This window comes from Salvelinus fontinalis, chromosome 3, assembly GCF_029448725.1.
Source record: "Salvelinus fontinalis isolate EN_2023a chromosome 3, ASM2944872v1, whole genome shotgun sequence".
NCBI classification, from domain to species: Eukaryota; Metazoa; Chordata; class Actinopteri; order Salmoniformes; family Salmonidae; genus Salvelinus; species Salvelinus fontinalis.
In genome coordinates this window covers 74,251,474-74,270,600 of record NC_074667.1, presented here as the reverse complement: position 1 = coordinate 74,270,600, position 19,127 = coordinate 74,251,474, and the positions used below count along the sequence as shown (strand labels likewise).

The 19,127-nt window shown below is 39.7% G+C and overlaps 1 protein-coding gene across 1 annotated transcript in view; it reads left to right on the top strand.

Moving 5' to 3' along the window:
• The window catches only part of igfn1.4 (immunoglobulin like and fibronectin type III domain containing 1, tandem duplicate 4), a 39,077-nt gene that overhangs the window by 7,289 nt on the left and 12,661 nt on the right, over positions 1–19,127 (top strand). Inside the window, exons 3-12 of the mRNA XM_055917984.1 lie at positions 3,593–3,715; positions 6,373–6,512; positions 6,685–6,784; positions 6,991–7,075; positions 7,187–7,373; positions 7,578–7,691; positions 7,988–8,156; positions 11,522–11,794; positions 11,907–12,143; positions 12,454–12,513. Of these exons, the coding sequence (XP_055773959.1) occupies positions 3,593–3,715; positions 6,373–6,512; positions 6,685–6,784; positions 6,991–7,075; positions 7,187–7,373; positions 7,578–7,691; positions 7,988–8,156; positions 11,522–11,794; positions 11,907–12,143; positions 12,454–12,513 (1,488 nt within the window). The remainder of the gene's footprint in view (positions 1–3,592; positions 3,716–6,372; positions 6,513–6,684; positions 6,785–6,990; positions 7,076–7,186; positions 7,374–7,577; positions 7,692–7,987; positions 8,157–11,521; positions 11,795–11,906; positions 12,144–12,453; positions 12,514–19,127) is intronic.

Below are 19,127 nucleotides of genomic sequence, written 5' to 3'. Positions count from 1 at the left end.
GCCTGGTCAATGGTACATTATCACATAGAGGACATAACACCGCCTGGTCAATGATACATTCTCACATAGAGGACATAACACCGCCTGGTCAATGGTACATTCTCACATAGAGGACATAACACCGCCTGGTCTATGATACATTCTCACATAGAGGACATAACAACGCCTGGTCTATGATACATTCTCACATAGAGGACATAACACCGCCTGGTCAATGGTACATTCTCACATAGAGGACATAACACCGCCTGGTCAATGGTACATTCTCACATAGAGGACATAACACCGCCTGGTCTATGCTACATTCTCACATAGAGGACATAACACCGCCTGGTCTATGATACATTCTCACATAGAGGACATAACACCGCCTGGTCTATGATACATTCTCACATAGAGGACATAACACCGCCTGGTCAATGGTACATTCTCACATAGAGGACATAACACCGCCTGGTCAATGATACATTCTCACATAGAGGACATAACACCGCCTGGTCAATGGTACATTCTCACATAGAGGACATAACACCGCCTGGTCTATGATACATTCTCACATAGAGGACATAACACCGCCTGGTCTATGATACATTCTCACATAGAGGACATAACACCGCCTGGTCTATGATACATTCTCACATAGAGGACATAACACCGCCTGGTCAATGGTACATTCTCACATAGAGGACATAACACCGCCTGGTCTATGATACATTCTCACATAGAGGACATAACACCGCCTGGTCAATGGTACATTCTCACATAGAGGACATAACACCGCCTGGTCTATGATACATTCTCACATAGAGGACATAACACCGCCTGGTCTATGATACATTCTCACATAGAGGACATAACACCGCCTGGTCTATGATACATTCTCACATAGAGGACATAACACCGCCTGGTCAATGGTACATTCTCACATAGAGGACATAACACCGCCTGGTCTATGATACATTCTCACATAGAGGACATAACACCGCCTGGTCAATGGTACATTCTCACATAGAGGACATAACACCGCCTGGTCTATGATACATTCTCACATAGAGGACATAACACCGCCTGGTCTATGATACATTCTCACATAGAGGACATAACACCGCCTGGTCAATGGTACATTCTCACATAGAGGACATAACACCGCCTGGTCTATGATACATTCTCACATAGAGGACATAACACCGCCTGGTCTATGATACATTCTCAGTAGTAGAAAACATGTATGGAACATGGTCCAATACATAGGAGATACATCTTCAAATCAGTTACAGTTATGGGTAAAATACCAAACCAACATCAACACAACAAACATCACAAGATGCCCATTATGATAAGCATATCTGTGTATGTTGGGAAGTCATCTGTGTTCAATCTCAAACGGATTACTGAAACATGTAATGCAGTTGATTGCAGTCTTTGGACATTTGTTTTGCATTTCCTGTTTTTTTGTGTGTCTATTGCAAAGTGTGTCACAATATCAATGTCTTTTCTAATACTCAAGTCTTAAGCCTCAGTCCAGTCCATTTGGTATTTTTAACAGTACCCTGCTCACATGTGTCCTGTATGTGCTTTCCCAACTTTACATGAGCAGGTCCTGTCTCAGACGTTTTTGAAAAAGAAGGGGGTAGGCAAGGGGAACTCTAAAGGCTTGTTCCCCTCACTGTTACTTCTGAGGCATGAAGAATTCACCTAATATGCAATGGGTTTGTTCTGTTCGATGGCGTACGGTTTTACGTACGTGTATATGCTTTATCGCATATCTGTTGTCACAAATGTATGTACAACCATGGATGCTCGAGGAGAAGAAATTATCCAAAAATGATTCAATACATTATAACATTAAACATTCTAATAGGTTTCTTATATGTTCGGTTTGATGACGTATGGTTTTATGTACGTGGATGTGTTCTAAGATCATCTAAACATGATTCAATTACTGATAATGTTAAATATTTTAATATGTACAGTACCAGTCAAAAGTTTGGAATCACCTACTCATTCAATTATTATTATTTTTTTACTATTTTCTACTTTGTAAAATAATATTGAAGACATCAAAACTTTGAAATAACACAAATGGAATCATGTAGTAAGCAAAAAAGTGTTTGAGATTTTTCAAAGTAGCCACCCTTTGCCTTGATGTCAGCTTTGCATTCTGTCAACCAGCAGTCTTGAAGGAGTTCCCACATATGCTGAGCACTTTTTGGCTGCTTTCCCTTCACTCTGCAGTCCAACTCATTCCAAACCATCTCAATAGCATTGAGGTTAGGTAATTGTGGAGGCCAAGTCATCTGATGCAGCACTCAATAACTCTCCTTCTTGTTCAAATAACCCTTACACAGCCTGTAGGTGTGTTGGGTTATTGTTCTGTTGAAAAACAAATGATAATCCCACTAAGCGCAAACCAGATGGGATGGCTTATCATTGCAGAATGCTGTGGTAGCCGTGCTGGTTAAGTGTGCCTTGAATTCAAAATAAATCACAGACAGTGTCACCAGCAAAGCAATCCCACCCCATCACACTTCCTCCTCCGTGCTTCATGGTGGGAACCACACATGCGGAGATCATCTGTTCACCCACTCTGCGTCTCACAAAGACACAGCGGTTGGATCTAAAAATCTCAAATTAAGACTCATCAGACCAAAGGACAGATTTCCACCGGTCTAATATCCATTGCTCGTTTTTCTTGGACCAAGCAAGTATCTTCTTATTATTGGTGTTCTTTAGTGATGGTTTCTTTGCAGCAATTCAACCATGAAGGCCTGATTCACAAAGTCTCCTCTGAACAGCTGATGATGAGATGTGTCTGTTACTTGTCTGTGAAGCAGTTATATGGGCTGCACTCTGAGGTGCAGTTAACTCTAATGTTTCTCTTTGCTTATTTGAGCTGTTCTGCCATAATATGGACCTGGTCTTTTTCCAAATAGGGCTATCTTCTGTATACCACCCCTTACCTTGTCACAACAAAACCTATTGGCTGAAACACATTAAGAAGGAAAGAAATTCCCCAAATGAACTTTTAACAAGACACACCTGTTAATTGAAATGCATTCCAGGTGACTACCTCGTGAAGCTGGTTGAGAGAATGCCAAGAGTGTACAAAGCTGTCATCAAGGCAAAGGATGGCTACTTTGAAGAATCTCAAATATAAAATATATTTAGATTTGTTTTAAAAAATGTGGTTACTACACAATGTGTTATTTCATAGTTTTGAGGTCTTCATTATTATTCGACAATGTATAAAGTAGTAAAAATAAAGAAAACCCTTGACTGAGTAGGTTTGTCCAAACTTTTGACTGGTACTGTATGTTAGAATGTTCATATTGTTTTATAAAGCATGGTTGTTTCGGTTGAATATTATTTGGCTACACATTAATAAAACCGCACAACGGATGTAAAGGCAGTGGGATTAATGATCGATCATGTGAAATGAGCATATCATTGTCATGATGATAATGGTCATGTCAAAGGAGAATTACTTCTCAATTAACTTACCTGGTTAAATAGAGATTGCATAAATAAACTAATTAATATCAATGCTGATTACTGTTAAATTGCTAATAAATCAATAATTTCCTGTTACCAGTTGGGATCAAGAAGAGATCAAAAGTCCCTGGAGTTATGATCACGCAGTATGTGGAGGAAATACCAGATGGGAAAAGCCACCCTGACTTCACCCGCAAGCCTATCGCGTTGACCATTCAGGAGGGTAAGCATGAAAGTCCGTTCATCCTTATTTCCACCACCATGTGGTTCAAACTCCAGATCAGCCATATTTCTCTATCACCACCTGCAGTGCAGGAATAATATTGAATCAATCCCTACTCTAACCCCACGAAGATAAATGGTAGAGCGTGTGCCCGTGAAGTTCGCAGCTTTTTAGGCAAAGGTTGCGCACCTCTCATTATTTTAGTTTGTAATTTTTTTTTTTTTTGTTAACATTAATGTAGATTCAAATTGTAATGTGTAATGAGGGAATGATTGGCCGTTGTGTTATCACTTTCAAATTGTTAAATTGTATTTGTCACATGCGCCAAATACAACACGTAGACCTTAAAGTGAAATGCTTAGTTACAAGCCCTTAACCAACAATGCCGTTCAATAAATGAGGTTAAGAAAATATTTACAAAATAAAACATTTAAAAATGTACACAATAAAATAACAATGACGAGGTTATATATAGAGGGTACCAGTATCGAGTCAATGTGTGGTGGTACAGGCTAGTCGCGGTCATTTTCACATGTAGGTAAGGGTAAAGTGACTATGCATAAATAATAAACAGGGAGTAGCAGCAGTGTATATAGTCTGTGTGGCCATTTGATTAATTGTTCAGCAGTCTTATGGTTTGGGGTTAGAAGCTGTTAAAGAGCCTTTTGATCCTAGACTGGGTGCTCTCGTACCACTTGCCGTGCTGTCTATGATGTACTGGGCCATACGCACTACCCTCTGTAGAGCCTTACGGTCGGATGTGTCACGCCCTGACCATAGAGAGCTTTTTATTTTCTATGTTGGTTAGGTCGGGGTGTGACTAGCGTGGGTCATCTAGGTAATTATATTTCTATGTTGGCCTGGTATGGTTCCCAATCAGAGACAGCTGTTTATCGTTGTCTCTGATTGGGGATCATATTTAGGCAGCCATTTCCCCTTTGTGTTTTGTGGGTTCTTGACTTTGTATAGTTGCCTGTGAGCACTATAGCAGCTTCACGTTTCGTTTTGTGCATTTACTGTTTTCTTTGAGTTTCACTTCATAATAAAGAGGATGGAACCATACCACGCTGCATCTTGGTCTACTCATTATGACGATCGTGACAGGATGACGAGCAGTGCCATACAAGGTGGTGATGCAACCAGTCAGGATGCTCTCGAAGGTGCAGCTGTAGAACTTTTTGATCCATGCCAAATATTTTCAGTCTCCTGAGGGGGAAAAGGTGTTGTCGTGCCCTCTTCACGACTGTCTTGCTGTGTTTGGCCCTTAATAGTTTGTTGGTGATGTGGACACCAAGGAACTTGAAACTCTCGACCCGCTCCACTACAGCCCCGTCGATGTTAATGGGGGCCTGTTCGGCCCGCCTTTTCCTGTAGTCCACGATCAGCTCCTTTGTGTTGCTCACATTAAGGGAGAGGTTGTCATCCTTGTACCACACTGCCTCCTCCTTATAGACTGTCTCGTCATTGTCGGTGATCAGGCTTACCACTGTTGTGTCGTCAGTAGTCTTAATGATGGTGTTGGTGTCGTGTTTGGCCGTGCAGTCGTGGGTGAACAGGGAGTACAGGAGAGGACTAAGCACGCACCTATGAGGGGCCCCAGTGTTGACAATCAGCCTGTCAGATGTGTTGTTGCCTACCCTTACCACCTGGAGGCGGCCCGTCAGGAAGTCCAGGATCAAGTTAGTGATGAGCTTTGTGGGCACTATGGTGTTGAACGCTGAGCTGTAGTCAATGAACGGTAATCTCACAGAGGTGTTCCTTTTGTCCAGGTGGGAAAGGGCAGTGTGGAGTGCGAATGAGATTGCGTCATCTGTGGATCTGTTGGGGCGGTATGCGAATTGGAGTGGGTCTAGGGTTTCCGGGAGGATGGTATTGGTGAGCCATGGCCAGCCTTTCAAAGCACTTCATGGCTATCAATGTGAGTGCTACGGGGCGGTAATAATTTTGTCAGGTTACCTTCACTTTCTTGGGCATAGGGACAATGGTGGTCTGCTTGAAACATGTAGGTATTACAGACTCAGTCAGGGATAGGTTGAAAAGAAGATACGTCCTGGTAATCCGTCTGGCCCCGCGGCTTTGTGAATGTTGACCTGTTTAAAAATCGTCTATGGAGAGCGTGATCACACAGTTGTCCGGGAACAGCTGATGCTCTCATGCATGCTTCAGTGTTGCTTGCCTCGAAAGAGAGCATTAAAGGCATTTAGCTTGTCTGGTAGTCTTGTGTCACTGAGCAGCTCACGGCTGGGTTTCCCTTTATAGTCCGTAATAGATTGCTACCCCTGCCACATCTGACGAGCATCAGAGCCGGTGTAGTAGGATTCAATCTTAGTACTATATTGACGCTTGGCCTGTTTTGAAATTGTAGGCTACCTGTTTTACTGCCTACTTACCTGCCTACTTAAGTCGAGTTATTATAGTATCGTCCAAGTAAGATGATTGTTTTTCCACCAAGTATTTTTGTCAAAATATGTAGGCTATATGTAGGCTAATGTAGGCTACATGTATACAGTTAATAAGCAACATTTCCAGTTGCAGCTCTATTTGTGCATGGCCCCTCTCAAGACGTCTTGAATAATTCAAATGAATTAACTTGAATAAACTACGCTGCCTTTGTACTAAATTGCTTCCTATTTGCACTTAACTTTCTTGTTCATCAGGTAAATTCGCCTTCTTCAAAGCCCTGGTTATTGGAGATCCAGAACCAACCGTGACATGGGGCAGAAATAATGGAGACGTGTCAGATACATCAAAATATGTGACAAAATATGACCCTGCTACACGTGAGCACTTATTTGAGGCAAGTAAGAACAGTAACCACATTATATGGATGCACAATAATGTGAAAATACATTGTAAAAACATTTATGAAATATGAAATCAATCACTCATTTTGTTCAAATAATGATTGGATGCAGGCTGGAGCTCTTTAATGGACTTCAAATCAAGAACTGTGTTTGTTTTTTCAACAGATGGCCAATGTAAAACCAGAACAAGCAGACACCTACAAATGCTTTGCAGCTAATGAGTTTGGAAGAGCAGTGGTCACAGTGGTCCTCAATGTTATTGAAGGTAAGAGGCCAGAGGAAAATGTTTTCTGTGGAAAGAGGGGTAGTGTTAATTTGAGGTTAGCACTTTTTTCACATTATTTCTAACCAAAAATCAAATAAGAATAAATGTATTGATTAAACAAAGTCCGGACATAATTATGCCAATGTATGTACTCGTTCAAGTCTTTACAATAGACTAGCTCAAAATATAATCTTTCTATCTTTTAGTTGGGTTCAAGAAAGGACAAGCGGACTCACATTTAAAACCAGTGGCGGCTGCTGCAGATTTTAAATCTGTACTGAAGAGAAAAAGGTATTGCCATGGTTTTATTTATATTTCAGTAACAATTGTGTATGCTTTATTTAAACTTTTAATAACTGTAAACATAAGCATTGATAACATTTTTTGTTGTTGTCATAATAGTAAAATTCGTCCCAAAATGGAAAAGAAAGAAGATGGAGAAATAGATCCAAAGTTTTGGGAACTCTTGATAAGTGCTGACAAGAAAGACTATGAGAGCCTCATGTTGGAGTTTGGAGTCACTGACTTCCGCTTTATGCTGAAGACACTGAATGAGATGAAGAAGGAAAGAGAGGAAGAGCAAGCACAGGTTTGCCTGTTATAATGTCATTGTTATTCATAGGAAACATATCAATATCACAAGCTTAAATTCCTGAGATCATAGAGAGTTCAGGGGGCTGAGTAAATCTCGATACTAAAGTAGTGGTCATTTTTCATTTGTATACACATTTTATCCGTACAATGTCGTTTCGCCGTATAATTCATAGTTTTTTTCATCTTTACTTTTATTCAGTTCATTGAATACCTAGCTAACCTGAAACCTATTGAAGTTGGACCCGATGGCTGTGCAACCTTTTCAATAGACATGGATCTCATTGAACAAAGCAGCAGGATCTTCCTCTACAAGGTTAGACTCATGGACAGTGGAAGAAGGTTGTACATACAGATGTAGGATCATTTTTAGTCAATCTATCTACGTAACTTGTGTGAATCTATCACAATGTAAATTGCTACCATAGTTCATTTTCTGTTGGTGAATGAATGTTACCAATGACGTAGTATGCAACTTGACTTTCTGTCGTTCATGTGAACTGACTTAAAGATGCAGTTAAAATCCACAGTAAAAGACTTGGCAAAGACAGTACAGTTCTGTTGCTGATGACAGTTGTTCATTCCACTGTGTTTTCCCAATTCTCCCCACAGGATGGAGTGATGATTCCATACAGCAAGGAGTTGGGAGATACAATCAAACACAGCCTAAAGATAGTGGGCCGAAAGTATCAGTTCAGCATAAGGGATCTGTTTCCTGATGACGCTGGGCTCTACCAGGTGGATGTTGAGGACGTAAATGTATTCTCCACCGATTTTAAGAGTAAGTTCAGCAATACACTCTTAGATAAAAGGGTTCTTTGGCTGTCCCCATAGGATAACTATTTTTAGTAGAAACCTCTGTAGAAAGGGTTCTACCTCAAACCCAAAAGGGTTCTACCTGGAACCAAAAACGGTTCTTCAAAGGGTTGTCCTATTCCGACAGCCAAAGGACCCTATATGGTTCTAGATACAGTGGCGATTTTAGCATGTAAATCTTGGGGCCAACCAAAAAACAAAATTTGGGATGCACGCCAGCAAATACACTACACAACGCAACACTAAACAATACTATAATTGCACTATAATGGTGACAAACGGTGCCCACAAACTGTTAGGGCCTACATAAAGTCCCAACAGCAGTCCCAACACCTTACCACTGCTACACCTGGCTATCAGCGGAGCCTTGTCTGGCAGTGAAACAGTTCATTCAGCCTCATTTACTGCCTTTAAAAAAAAAGATGGCTGACTTGCTTAAAACAAATGTGGTTCCTACTGACAATTGAGATGTACAAACTATGACAAAAGGTGATGACAAGCAGATAACAGGCAAACCGTAATTTTGACTAAGACATTAATGAGCGAGCTAGGATGGACATAGTCAATATAAAAAAAAATTCAGCACTTTATAAAATATACAGAGACAGAATTCAGAACATGGGCTGTTCTTATAGTGTTTTCCCTGTACACCAAGTCAGAACCGTATGATAAATAAAGGGGCCATATAGGCAGAAAATGAAAGCTCTTACAATATTCGATGATTACATTTTTCTAAAACAGTTTATAGGCTACATGTGCACCACCAAGTCAGAACAGTAGGTGAAATTAAGAGGGGAAAATATTCAGAATTATTAGGGTGAGGCACATGGGCTCCTAACAGCGTATTACACAACATACACTTAGTATTACTTTCTTAGCTACGGTATACATATCTCCCTGGCATATTATATAATTTATGCAGCAGCATACAATACATTTTTGGACTCACATTGTTGTGCTTTGCTCAATTGAACAGGAAGGTGGCATGGCGGTCCTTCATGGGCAAATTTTGTTATTAACGTCTGGCATTCTCTGGATTTAATGTGTTTTCAAGACAACTGGGAACTCAAACATTTTTTTGTAGGAATCATGATGACGTTAGTGATCTTCAGATCGTAGCTCTAGAAAGAGGCCCGAGTCTGAGCTCGTTTTTGTCTTGAACTCAAATTTCCCAGTTCCGAGTTAACAGTTGTTTTGAGCAGGGCACAAATCATGCTGTATTGAGAACATGGCCAATGTTGAATGTTTATCATTTTAAGCTTGAAAAAGAGACCCTTAACCCCAGACTTGGGACCACACAGCCACTCCACCAAATAGCAGGCAAGTGATTGCATGTGAGTGCAAGGCTTGCAGTTAGCCACTGATTCCAACAAACCCCTCATTGTTGTGTAATGTTTATGTCCAATGGCTGATGAGCACCAATACGTTTTATCTATCGTTTCTCTTTGTTATTTATCTTCATATGACAAGGATTAATCTTAAGGCTAGGCGTCCCGCTAGCAGGACAACATCCGGGGAAATTGGAGAGCGCGCAATTCAAATAAATAATCGTAATATTAAACATTTATGAACAGACAAGTATCATATATCATTTTAAAGCTTAAATTATTGTTAATCTAACTGCAGTGTCCGATTAACAATAGGCTTTACAGCGAAAGCATAGTATGTGATCGTTTGAGGACGGCGCCCCCACATCAACATATTTTTCAACCAGCACAGGCTTCATATAATCACAAATAGCGATTAAATAAATCACTTACTCTTGAAAATCTTCCTCTGTTTGCAATTCCAAGGGTCCCAGCTACAACATGAATAGTCGTTTTGTTAGATAAAATCCTTCTTTATATCCCAAAAAGTCTGTTTAGTTGGCGCCATCGATTTCAGTAATCCACTTGTTCAACTTGCAGACAAAGTAGTCCAAAAGGCTACCGCTAAACTTTGTTAAACAAGTCAAACTACGTTTCTATTTAATCTTCAGGTATCTTAAAATGTTAATAAACTATAATATTTCATACGGAAAGAAGTATTGTCAATAGAAAAGTAAAATTAGTAAGCGAGCGTCCTTTTCGTCGCGCCAACAGACTGATATTGTACCGGGACTCTTTGTACAAAAACTCAAAATTGTTGCTCATTTTTTAAGAAACAAGCCTGAAACAATGAACAAAGACTGGTGACATCTAGTGGAAGCCATAGGAATTGCAATATGGGAGCTGGAATTACATAAAACCCATAGCTTTACATTATAAATTCTGGTTGGTTTTTCTTTGGATATTTGACTGCCATATCAATTGTGTTATAGTCTCATACATTATTTGAACATTTCTACAAACTTCAAAGTGTTTTCTATCCAATGCTACCAATTATATGCATATCCTGGCTTCTGGGCCTGAGTAACAGGCAGTTTACTTTGGGCACGTCAGTCAGGCGGAAATTCAGGAAAATAGACCCTAGCCCTAAATGTATTATTAAATTAAATGATTTGCCAGTAGATTGTCGACTTGATTCATGATGATGACTGCTAAGATTTTGAAAGTATGATGTTCAGTCCAATCAAAGCTCCTGTAGATATAATGTGATTTGATGTCATTTTGTCTGTGGCCAATAACCTTGAGCCTTCTTGGATGGGCACTTCTAATGTAACTCTATGGCAGCACCCAAGGGGCTTGACATTTCGAGCTCTGCCCTTAGATTTGGCGGTGGAGTAATATCCCCATGAATGACAGAACACTGAGCCAAACATGGAGCAACTAGAGAACATTACCAACTCTTACGCGACATATTTTTCGCTGGCTGCCCCACCGCCACAGAAAGCAGAAACACCTGTATTTTGGAGCTGCCTTAATCAAGAAAGCAAAAAAGAGACCGTTTTTGTATGCAGCTTTAATAACTCCATGACTCAATTAATTAGATTTTTGTTTTACATTGTTTGCAAACTGATATGTGACACATGCAAAACAGCCCCCCCCCCCCCCCCCCCCACCCAAAAAACAGCGCAATAGCTAAAAACGTGTAGCTCAAAACAGGTGCCCTGAATGACGGGTTGCTACTGTCTAGATAGCACCTTGAGTGTATCCATCCACACACTTTAGGTCAATATTCCGAGAGTTGTGTAGAGCAATAACAATGGATGACTATTTTGCAAGCATCGTATGTTCAATAATTGAATAATTGTATACAGACATTGTCTAAATGAGAATGGGTTTAAGTGTATCTGAAATATTATCGAAATCTATAAAAATACATAGGAAGGAAGAATGTCTGCCATGCATGTTTAGTTATTAATAAACTGGGTACCAGATTGCTCGCTTATCAATGACGTGTCTTTTTCAGTTCCCATGGTGGAGTTCCTGGTCAAGATTCAGGAGTGTAAGGCCATGGAGAGAGAGGATGCTGTGTTTGAGTGTGTCCTGTCACAGCCCTTTGGCAAGATCATGTGGGTTGGCAAGAACTTACCATTGGAGGCAGGGGATAAATATGATATTGAGGTTTCAGAAGACAAGCTCATCCACAGACTAATCATTAAAGACGTTGCTATGGTGGACAAAGGCATCTATGCCGCTGTGGCAGGAATCAAATCTTGCAATGCCTTTCTTGTTGTTGAAGGTAAGATGATGTACTGCACCAGTATCATTTCGCTGTCATTCCACTTCATGTTGACTCCATGTTTGACCCATGTTTGACCCACTCAATCTCTCCGGTCATGTCTTTGGTCCAGCCGACAAGGGTGAACCCGGCAAAAAGAAACAACGTAAAACCACAAGGGCAGGAGGAGCTGGAGTTGACCTGACGGCGATTGCCCAAGAGCAGGCAGTTAAAAACACGGCAGACAGAGAGGTGCTGATGGAGAAGGTGAAAGCAATCAAGGACGAGAGAGCGGCTAATGCCACTGCAGCACCTGAGACTTCCGCTGAAGCTAAAGCTAAAGTTAAGGGGGTAGAGGCTTCCCAAACAGGTAAGGACACTGATTGCAAGTATGACAGAGATCCATCTGAATCTTATTCCAGGTCATATTGTAGAAAAAAATCTTAAAATTCTCTTTTCAGTATTTGCTATTATCCATGTACAATACATGGACATGTACGCTAGAGTACGTGGTCCTGTCTGAACTGTATCCTGATCATTACTATTATCTCCTTCCAGGTCATGTTGTAGTTCATTGCTATTTACCCTGAAGTATCTACAGCATAAATAGATTGGAATATATAATTTAAAATGTGTTTCTGACAGTCATTGACTAGTTGTGATGGTGGTTAAAACTGTAGGAGCTCCAAAACAGGGACCGGCAGTTAAAGGGTCTGACCATAAATCCGTGGATAATGAGGGTAAGATATTATGAGGGATGTGTTTACCTCTGCATGGATACCATGTCAAATATGGAAGCCATTTGAGACATAATGGCTTTGACAGTCTGTGTGTTTACTCATGATTGAGGATCTTGTTTGTCCACTCCATAGATACATAGTCTCTAAACTTCACAGCACTTCAAAACAACTGATACCTTATAGTGGTTTGTAGACTAGACCAGCGTCTCTCAACCTCCAACCTCTGGTCCATGGACTGGCACGTTGTTGACTGGTTCCTAGGATGTTTCACTGTGAATGATTCCATCAGCTCTAAAGTGCTCATTTGAACAAAGTGGTCTTTTAAGGAGGAAGGACCACAGCTTACTGGGTTGAGAGGTTGAGAAACACTGCACTTGATTTTGGGTTTACATTCATGATCAGCCAACAATGTCCCATTGTTGAGGTCAGGTCACGTTAATGTATTTGGTTTGTTGTATTACACCATGATTCATAGTGTAATTAATTCAGTGTGGTTGCTTGACTTTATAATGTTGTTTTGTTCTATGTGTTTACTAGTCCGTTTCTGCTGCTTGGTTCTCATCCTTTATGCCGTTATTGTGACTACTAATTATCACAAGCATATTCAGGGTTTGTAATGCAATGTGTAACACTCTCATTAGATTGCAGAATGAACACAGACATTGTGCTTTCTAAAATGTGCTTTTTATTATGTTTTTTGTATCATATTGCATCATCTATGTCAGGGAAGGGCAACTTTGATGTGTGTGGGGGCTACAAAAAACAGAACCCCCCCCCCCACACACACACACACACACACCTTGTGAGCGAAACGTTTTAGCGGCCCCTCGTGACAGTGAAGAGAAAGAAATCAGTTCTAAAGTTAATTTCCTGCAATTCTGAACATGTTGCCATAGGGAGAAGTCAAATGTTTGTATTTTTTTATATGACAACTGACGATCAATGGACCCCACCCTGTTCGGTAATTCGACCGTGCATGCTACAAGTTTAGATAGTTGGCCGCTAAACTAATTTAGCAATCTAAAAATGTTTAGCTGACATGGGTAAATTGAGTGACTGCTGATGCACAACCAAATTTCAAAATTCTACTTGTGTATTCTATTATTCTGACTCTCAACAGTAAGTTGAGACCCCGACTGAGTTCCCCCAAAAATGTTAATATATATTTTTGTATTTATTATTATTGGTCCGTGGAAATACAAAAAGGGGGCCATGCGCCACCCGCGGGCCGACAGTTGCCCATCCCTGATATGTGTATTTTACGCTTATACTTTTAGTGTCATGCTTTTGTCAGTAGGGCCTGCTGTCGCCCTCATGAAAACATTTAATGTTGTAAATACTGTATTTTCTGACACTGTATTCACATCTTAAGTGCAATTGATGACATGTCCTTGGTCAATTTTAATGCACACATCAATAACATTTTGTCAAATCTAAATGTTATTCTAGTGGGTAAACATTGTTGATTTTAGTTAGTTAAAATTATATATTTTTCCTGTTGAAGGTAAGTATGTGCAACAATAATATAAATGAAACAATTAGAATCCATGCACTGGAGTTAAAGTTAAAGCTAAGGTGTTAGAGGCTTCCCCAACAGCTAAGGACACTGATCGCTAGTATAACAGATGACAAGAATAAACATTCCAGCTGACTGAATAAAGTTAGCTGGAGAAGGCTTTGTGACGTCCTTCAGACGGCTGTTATGATAAGATCTAAATCAATAGTAATCAGTTTTTTTGAGTGTTGGCCATCTTGGCTTGTTAAAGTTGGATTACTGCAGGGCCACAGCACCCAGAGTTGAGCATGCCAGATTTTTTATTCAAAGTGAATTTCAACGTAAAAGTTTTCTCACCATGACTGAGGAGCATAACTGTCATAGAGATTATTATTATTATGAATATTATTATGATACTTGGCTCATAGGTTGATGCTTTAAATGTGCAATAGGTAAGTTGTCTCTACAACAAAATCTTAAATTCTCTTTTCAGTATTTGCTATTATCCATGTACAATACATGGACATGCACGCTAGAGTAGTCGATTCTTTCTGAACTGTATCCTGATCATTACTATTATCTCCTTCCAGGTCATGTTGTAGTTCATTGATATTTACCCTGAAGTATCATATAGCATATTTGGCATGGAATATATAATTTAATATGCATTTCTGACAGTCATTGACTAGTTGTGATGGTGGTTAAAACTGTAGGAGCTCCAAAACAGGGACCGGCAGTTAAAGGGTCTGACCATAAATCCGTGGATAATGAGGGTAAGATATTATGAGGGATGTGTTTACCTCTGCATGGATACCATGTCAAATATGGAAGCCATTTGAGACATAATGGCTTTGACAGTCTGTGTGTTTACTCATGATTGAGGATCTTGTTTGTCCACTCCATAGATACATAGTCTCTAAATTTCACAGCACTTCAAAACAACTGATACCTTATAGTGGTTTGTAGACTAGACCAGCGTCTCTCAACCTCCAACCTCCGGTCCATGGACTGGCACGTTATTGACTGGTTCCTAGGATGTTTCACTGTGAATGATTCCATCAGCTCTAAAGTGCTAGTTTGAACAAAAGTGGTATTTTAAGGAGGAAGGACCACAGCTTACTGGGTTGAGAGGTTGAGAAACACTACACTTGATTTTGGGTTTACCTTCATGATCAGCCAACAATGTCCCATTGTTGAGGTCAGGTCACGTCAATGTATTTGGTTTGTTGTATTACACCATGATTCATAGTGTAATTAATTCAGTTTGTTTGCTTGACTTTATAATGTTGTTTTGTTCTATGTGTCTACTAGTCCGTTTCTGCTGCTTGGTTCTAATCCTTTATGCCGTTATTGTGACTACTAATCATCACAAGCATACTCAGGGATTGTAATGCAATGTGAAACACTCACATTACATCGCAGATTGAACACGGACACTGTTCTTTCTAAAATGTGCTTTCTGTTACGTGTTTTGTATCATATTGCATCATCTATGTCAGGGAAGGGCAACCTTGTTGTGTGTGGGGGCTACAAAAAATGGAACTGATCATTAAGGGCCGCAGTCACTCGTGGGTCTGCGTACCAACCCCCACCCCCCTCTCTTCCCCCACCCCCCTCTCTTCCCCCACACACCTTCCGAGTAAAACGTTTTAGCGGCTCCTTGTGACAGCGAAGAGAAAAAAAATCAGTTTTGAAGTTCATTTTCTGCAATTCTGAACATGTTGCCATAAGGAGGAGTCAAATGTTTGCATTTTTTTATATGATAACTTATTATCAATGGTCACACCCCTGTTCGGTAATTTGACCTTGCTTACTACAATTTTAGATAGCTGGCCGCTAAACTAATTTACCCCCAAAAAATAAAAAAATGCTGACATGGGCAAATTGAGTGACTGCTGATGCACAACCAAATTTCTAAATTCTACTTGTGTATTCTATTATTCTGACTCTCAACAGGAAGTTGAGACCCCGACTGAGTCGCCCTCATGAAAACATTTAAAGTTGTAAACACAAAATACTGTATTTCGGACACTTTATTCACAACATCTTAAGTGCAATGGACGACACATCATGGTAAATTTGAATGTTCTCATCTATAACATTTTGTCAAATTTAAATGTTATTCTACTTGGTTATCTTTGCAGATTTTAGTTAGTTAATATTATTAATTTTTCCTGATGAAGGTAAGTATGTGCAACAATAATATAAATGAAACAATTAGAATCCATGCACTGGAGAAAAAGCTGAAGCTAAGGTGTTAGAGGCTTCCCCAACAGCTAAGGACACTGATCGCTAGTATAACAGATGACAAGAATAAACATTCCAGCTGACTGAATAAAGTTAGCTGGAGAAGGCTTTGTGACGTCCTTCAGACGACTGTTATGATAAGATCTAAATCAATAGTAATCTGTTTTTTTGAGTGTTGGCCATCTTGGCTTATTAAAGTTGGATTACTGCAGGGCCACAGCACCCAGAGTTGAGTATGCCAGATTTTTTTTCAAAGTGAATTTCAACATTAAAGTTTGTTCACCATGACTGAAGCATAACTGTCATAGAGATTATTATTAATATTATTATTAGAATTGGCTCATACGTTGATGTTTTAAATGTGCAATATGTAACTTGTCTCTACAACAAAATCTTAAATTGTCTTTTCAGTATTTGTTATCATCCAGGTCATGTTGTAGTTCATTGATATTTACCCTGAAGTATCATATAGCATATTTGGCATGGAATATATAATTTAAAATGCATTTCTGACAGTCATTGACTAGTTGTGATGGTGGTTAAAACTGTAGGAGCTCCAAAACAGGGACCGGCAGTTAAAGGGTCTGACCATAAATCCGTGGATAATGAGGGTAAGATATTATGAGGGATGTGTTTACCTCTGCATGGATACCATGTCAAATATGGAAGCCATTTGAGACATAATGGCTTTGACAGTCTGTGTGTTTTATTCATGATTGAGGATCTTGTTTGTCCACTCCATAGATACATGGTCTCTAAACTTCACAGCACTTCAAAACAACTGATACCTTATAGTGGTTTGTAGACTAGACCAGTGTCTCTCAACCTCCAACCTCCGGTCCATGGACTGGCACGTTGCTGACCAGTTCCTAAGATGTTTCACTGTGAATGATTCCATCAGCTCTAAAGTGCTAGTTTGAACAAAGTGGTCTTTTAAGGAGGAAGACCACCGCTTACTGGATTGAGAGGTTGAGAAACACTGCACTTGATTTTGGGTTTACATTTATGATCAGCCAACAATGTCCCATTGTTGAGGTCAGGTCACCTCAATGTATTTGGTTTGTTGTATTACACCATGATTCATAGTGTAATTAATTCAGTGTGGTTGCTTGACTTTATAGTTTTGTTCTATGTGTTTACTAGTCCGTTTCTGCTGCTTGGTTCTCTTCCATTATGCCATTATTGTAACTCCTAATCATCACAAGCATACCCAGGGATTGTAATGCAATGTGTAAGACTCACAGTACATTGCAGAATGAACACAGACACTGTGCTTTCTAAAATGTGCTTTCTATTTACCAGTCAAAACAAATTTAGCTGACATGGGCTAATTGAGTGGCTGCTGACACACAGCCACATTTCAAAAATGCAACTTGAGTATTCTATTATTCTAACTCAACAGTAGATTGAGGCCCCGACGGAGTTTATATTTTTGGGGGTATTTATTCTTATTGGTCCGTGGGCCTACAAAAAGGAGCTGTGCGCCCCCGTAGGCCACCAGTTGCCCATCCCTAATCTATGTGTATTTTACGCTTATACTTTTAGTGTCATGCTTTTGTCAGTAGGCCTTGCTGTCGCCCTCGTGAAAACATTTAAAGTTGTAAACACAAAATACTGTATTTTCTGATACTTTATTAATCTTAAGTGCAATTGACACATCATTGGTCAATTGTAATACACTCATCTACGGTATAACAGTTTGTAAAATCTAAGTGGTATTCTAGTGGGTAATCTTAGTTAACCGTATTTAGTTAATATTACTGAATTTACTGAACTCCTGTTGAAGGTAAGTATGCAACAATAATATATACGAAACAATTGTAATCCTATTTGCATATGGGGAAGAATGCTGTATTGTTTTCATGTTAGCTAAGTTTTAGACACAAATGTTTTGCTGAGTAAATGAAAGGATTTAAACATATCAGTTATAAATGGAACCCCTATTAACTAGTTATAACCACTGGTAGGGGATTTAGATGGATCTGGAGAAGGTGATGGAGGCAGTGGGAACAGTGGTAAGAGATGCTGAGAATTGCATTGACCCAATAACCTTACTGAGAGAAGAGTTGTCCTGAGTTATATTTGTGCTCAATTTACCTCAATTTTGTTATGTACTGCTTCATTACTTAACAATGTCATTTTACCAAAATCTAGATATTAATAGATAACATTTTTAGCATTAACTCCACCAGTTGGTCAAAATGTAAAATAACATAATGCTACATTTTATTTGTTTTAACCCCATTTCTATCTGATAGCTCAACCGGAGTGTCTACATACAGTGCATCTGGAAACTATTCAGACCCCTTGACTTTATCCACATGTTACCTTACAGCGTTATTCTTAAAATTGGTTAAATCGTTTTTTTCCCCTCATCAATCTACACACAATACCCCATAATGACGAAGCAAAAACTGTTTAGACATTTTGACAAATGTATATAAAAAAAACTGATTTCTATAAGTATTCAAACCTTATACTCAGTACTTTGTTGAAGCACCTTTGGCAGTTATTACAGCCTTGAGTCTTCTTGGGTATGACGCTGCAAGCTTGGCACAACTGTATTTGGGCAGTTTCTCCCATTCTTCACTGCAGATCCTCTCAAGCTCTGTCAGGTTAGATGTGGAGCGTCGCTGCACAGCTATTTTCAGGCCTCTGCAGAGATTTTCCATTGGGTTAAAGTCCGGGCTTTGGCTGGAACACTCAAGGACATTCATGTGCCTTTTACTGAGGATTGGCTTCCATCTGGCCACTCTACCAGAAAGGACTGATTGATGGAATGCTGCAGAGATGGTTGTCCTTCTGGAAGATTCTCAAATGTCCACAGAGGAACTCTGGAGTGCTGACAGAGTGACCATCGGATTCTTGGTCA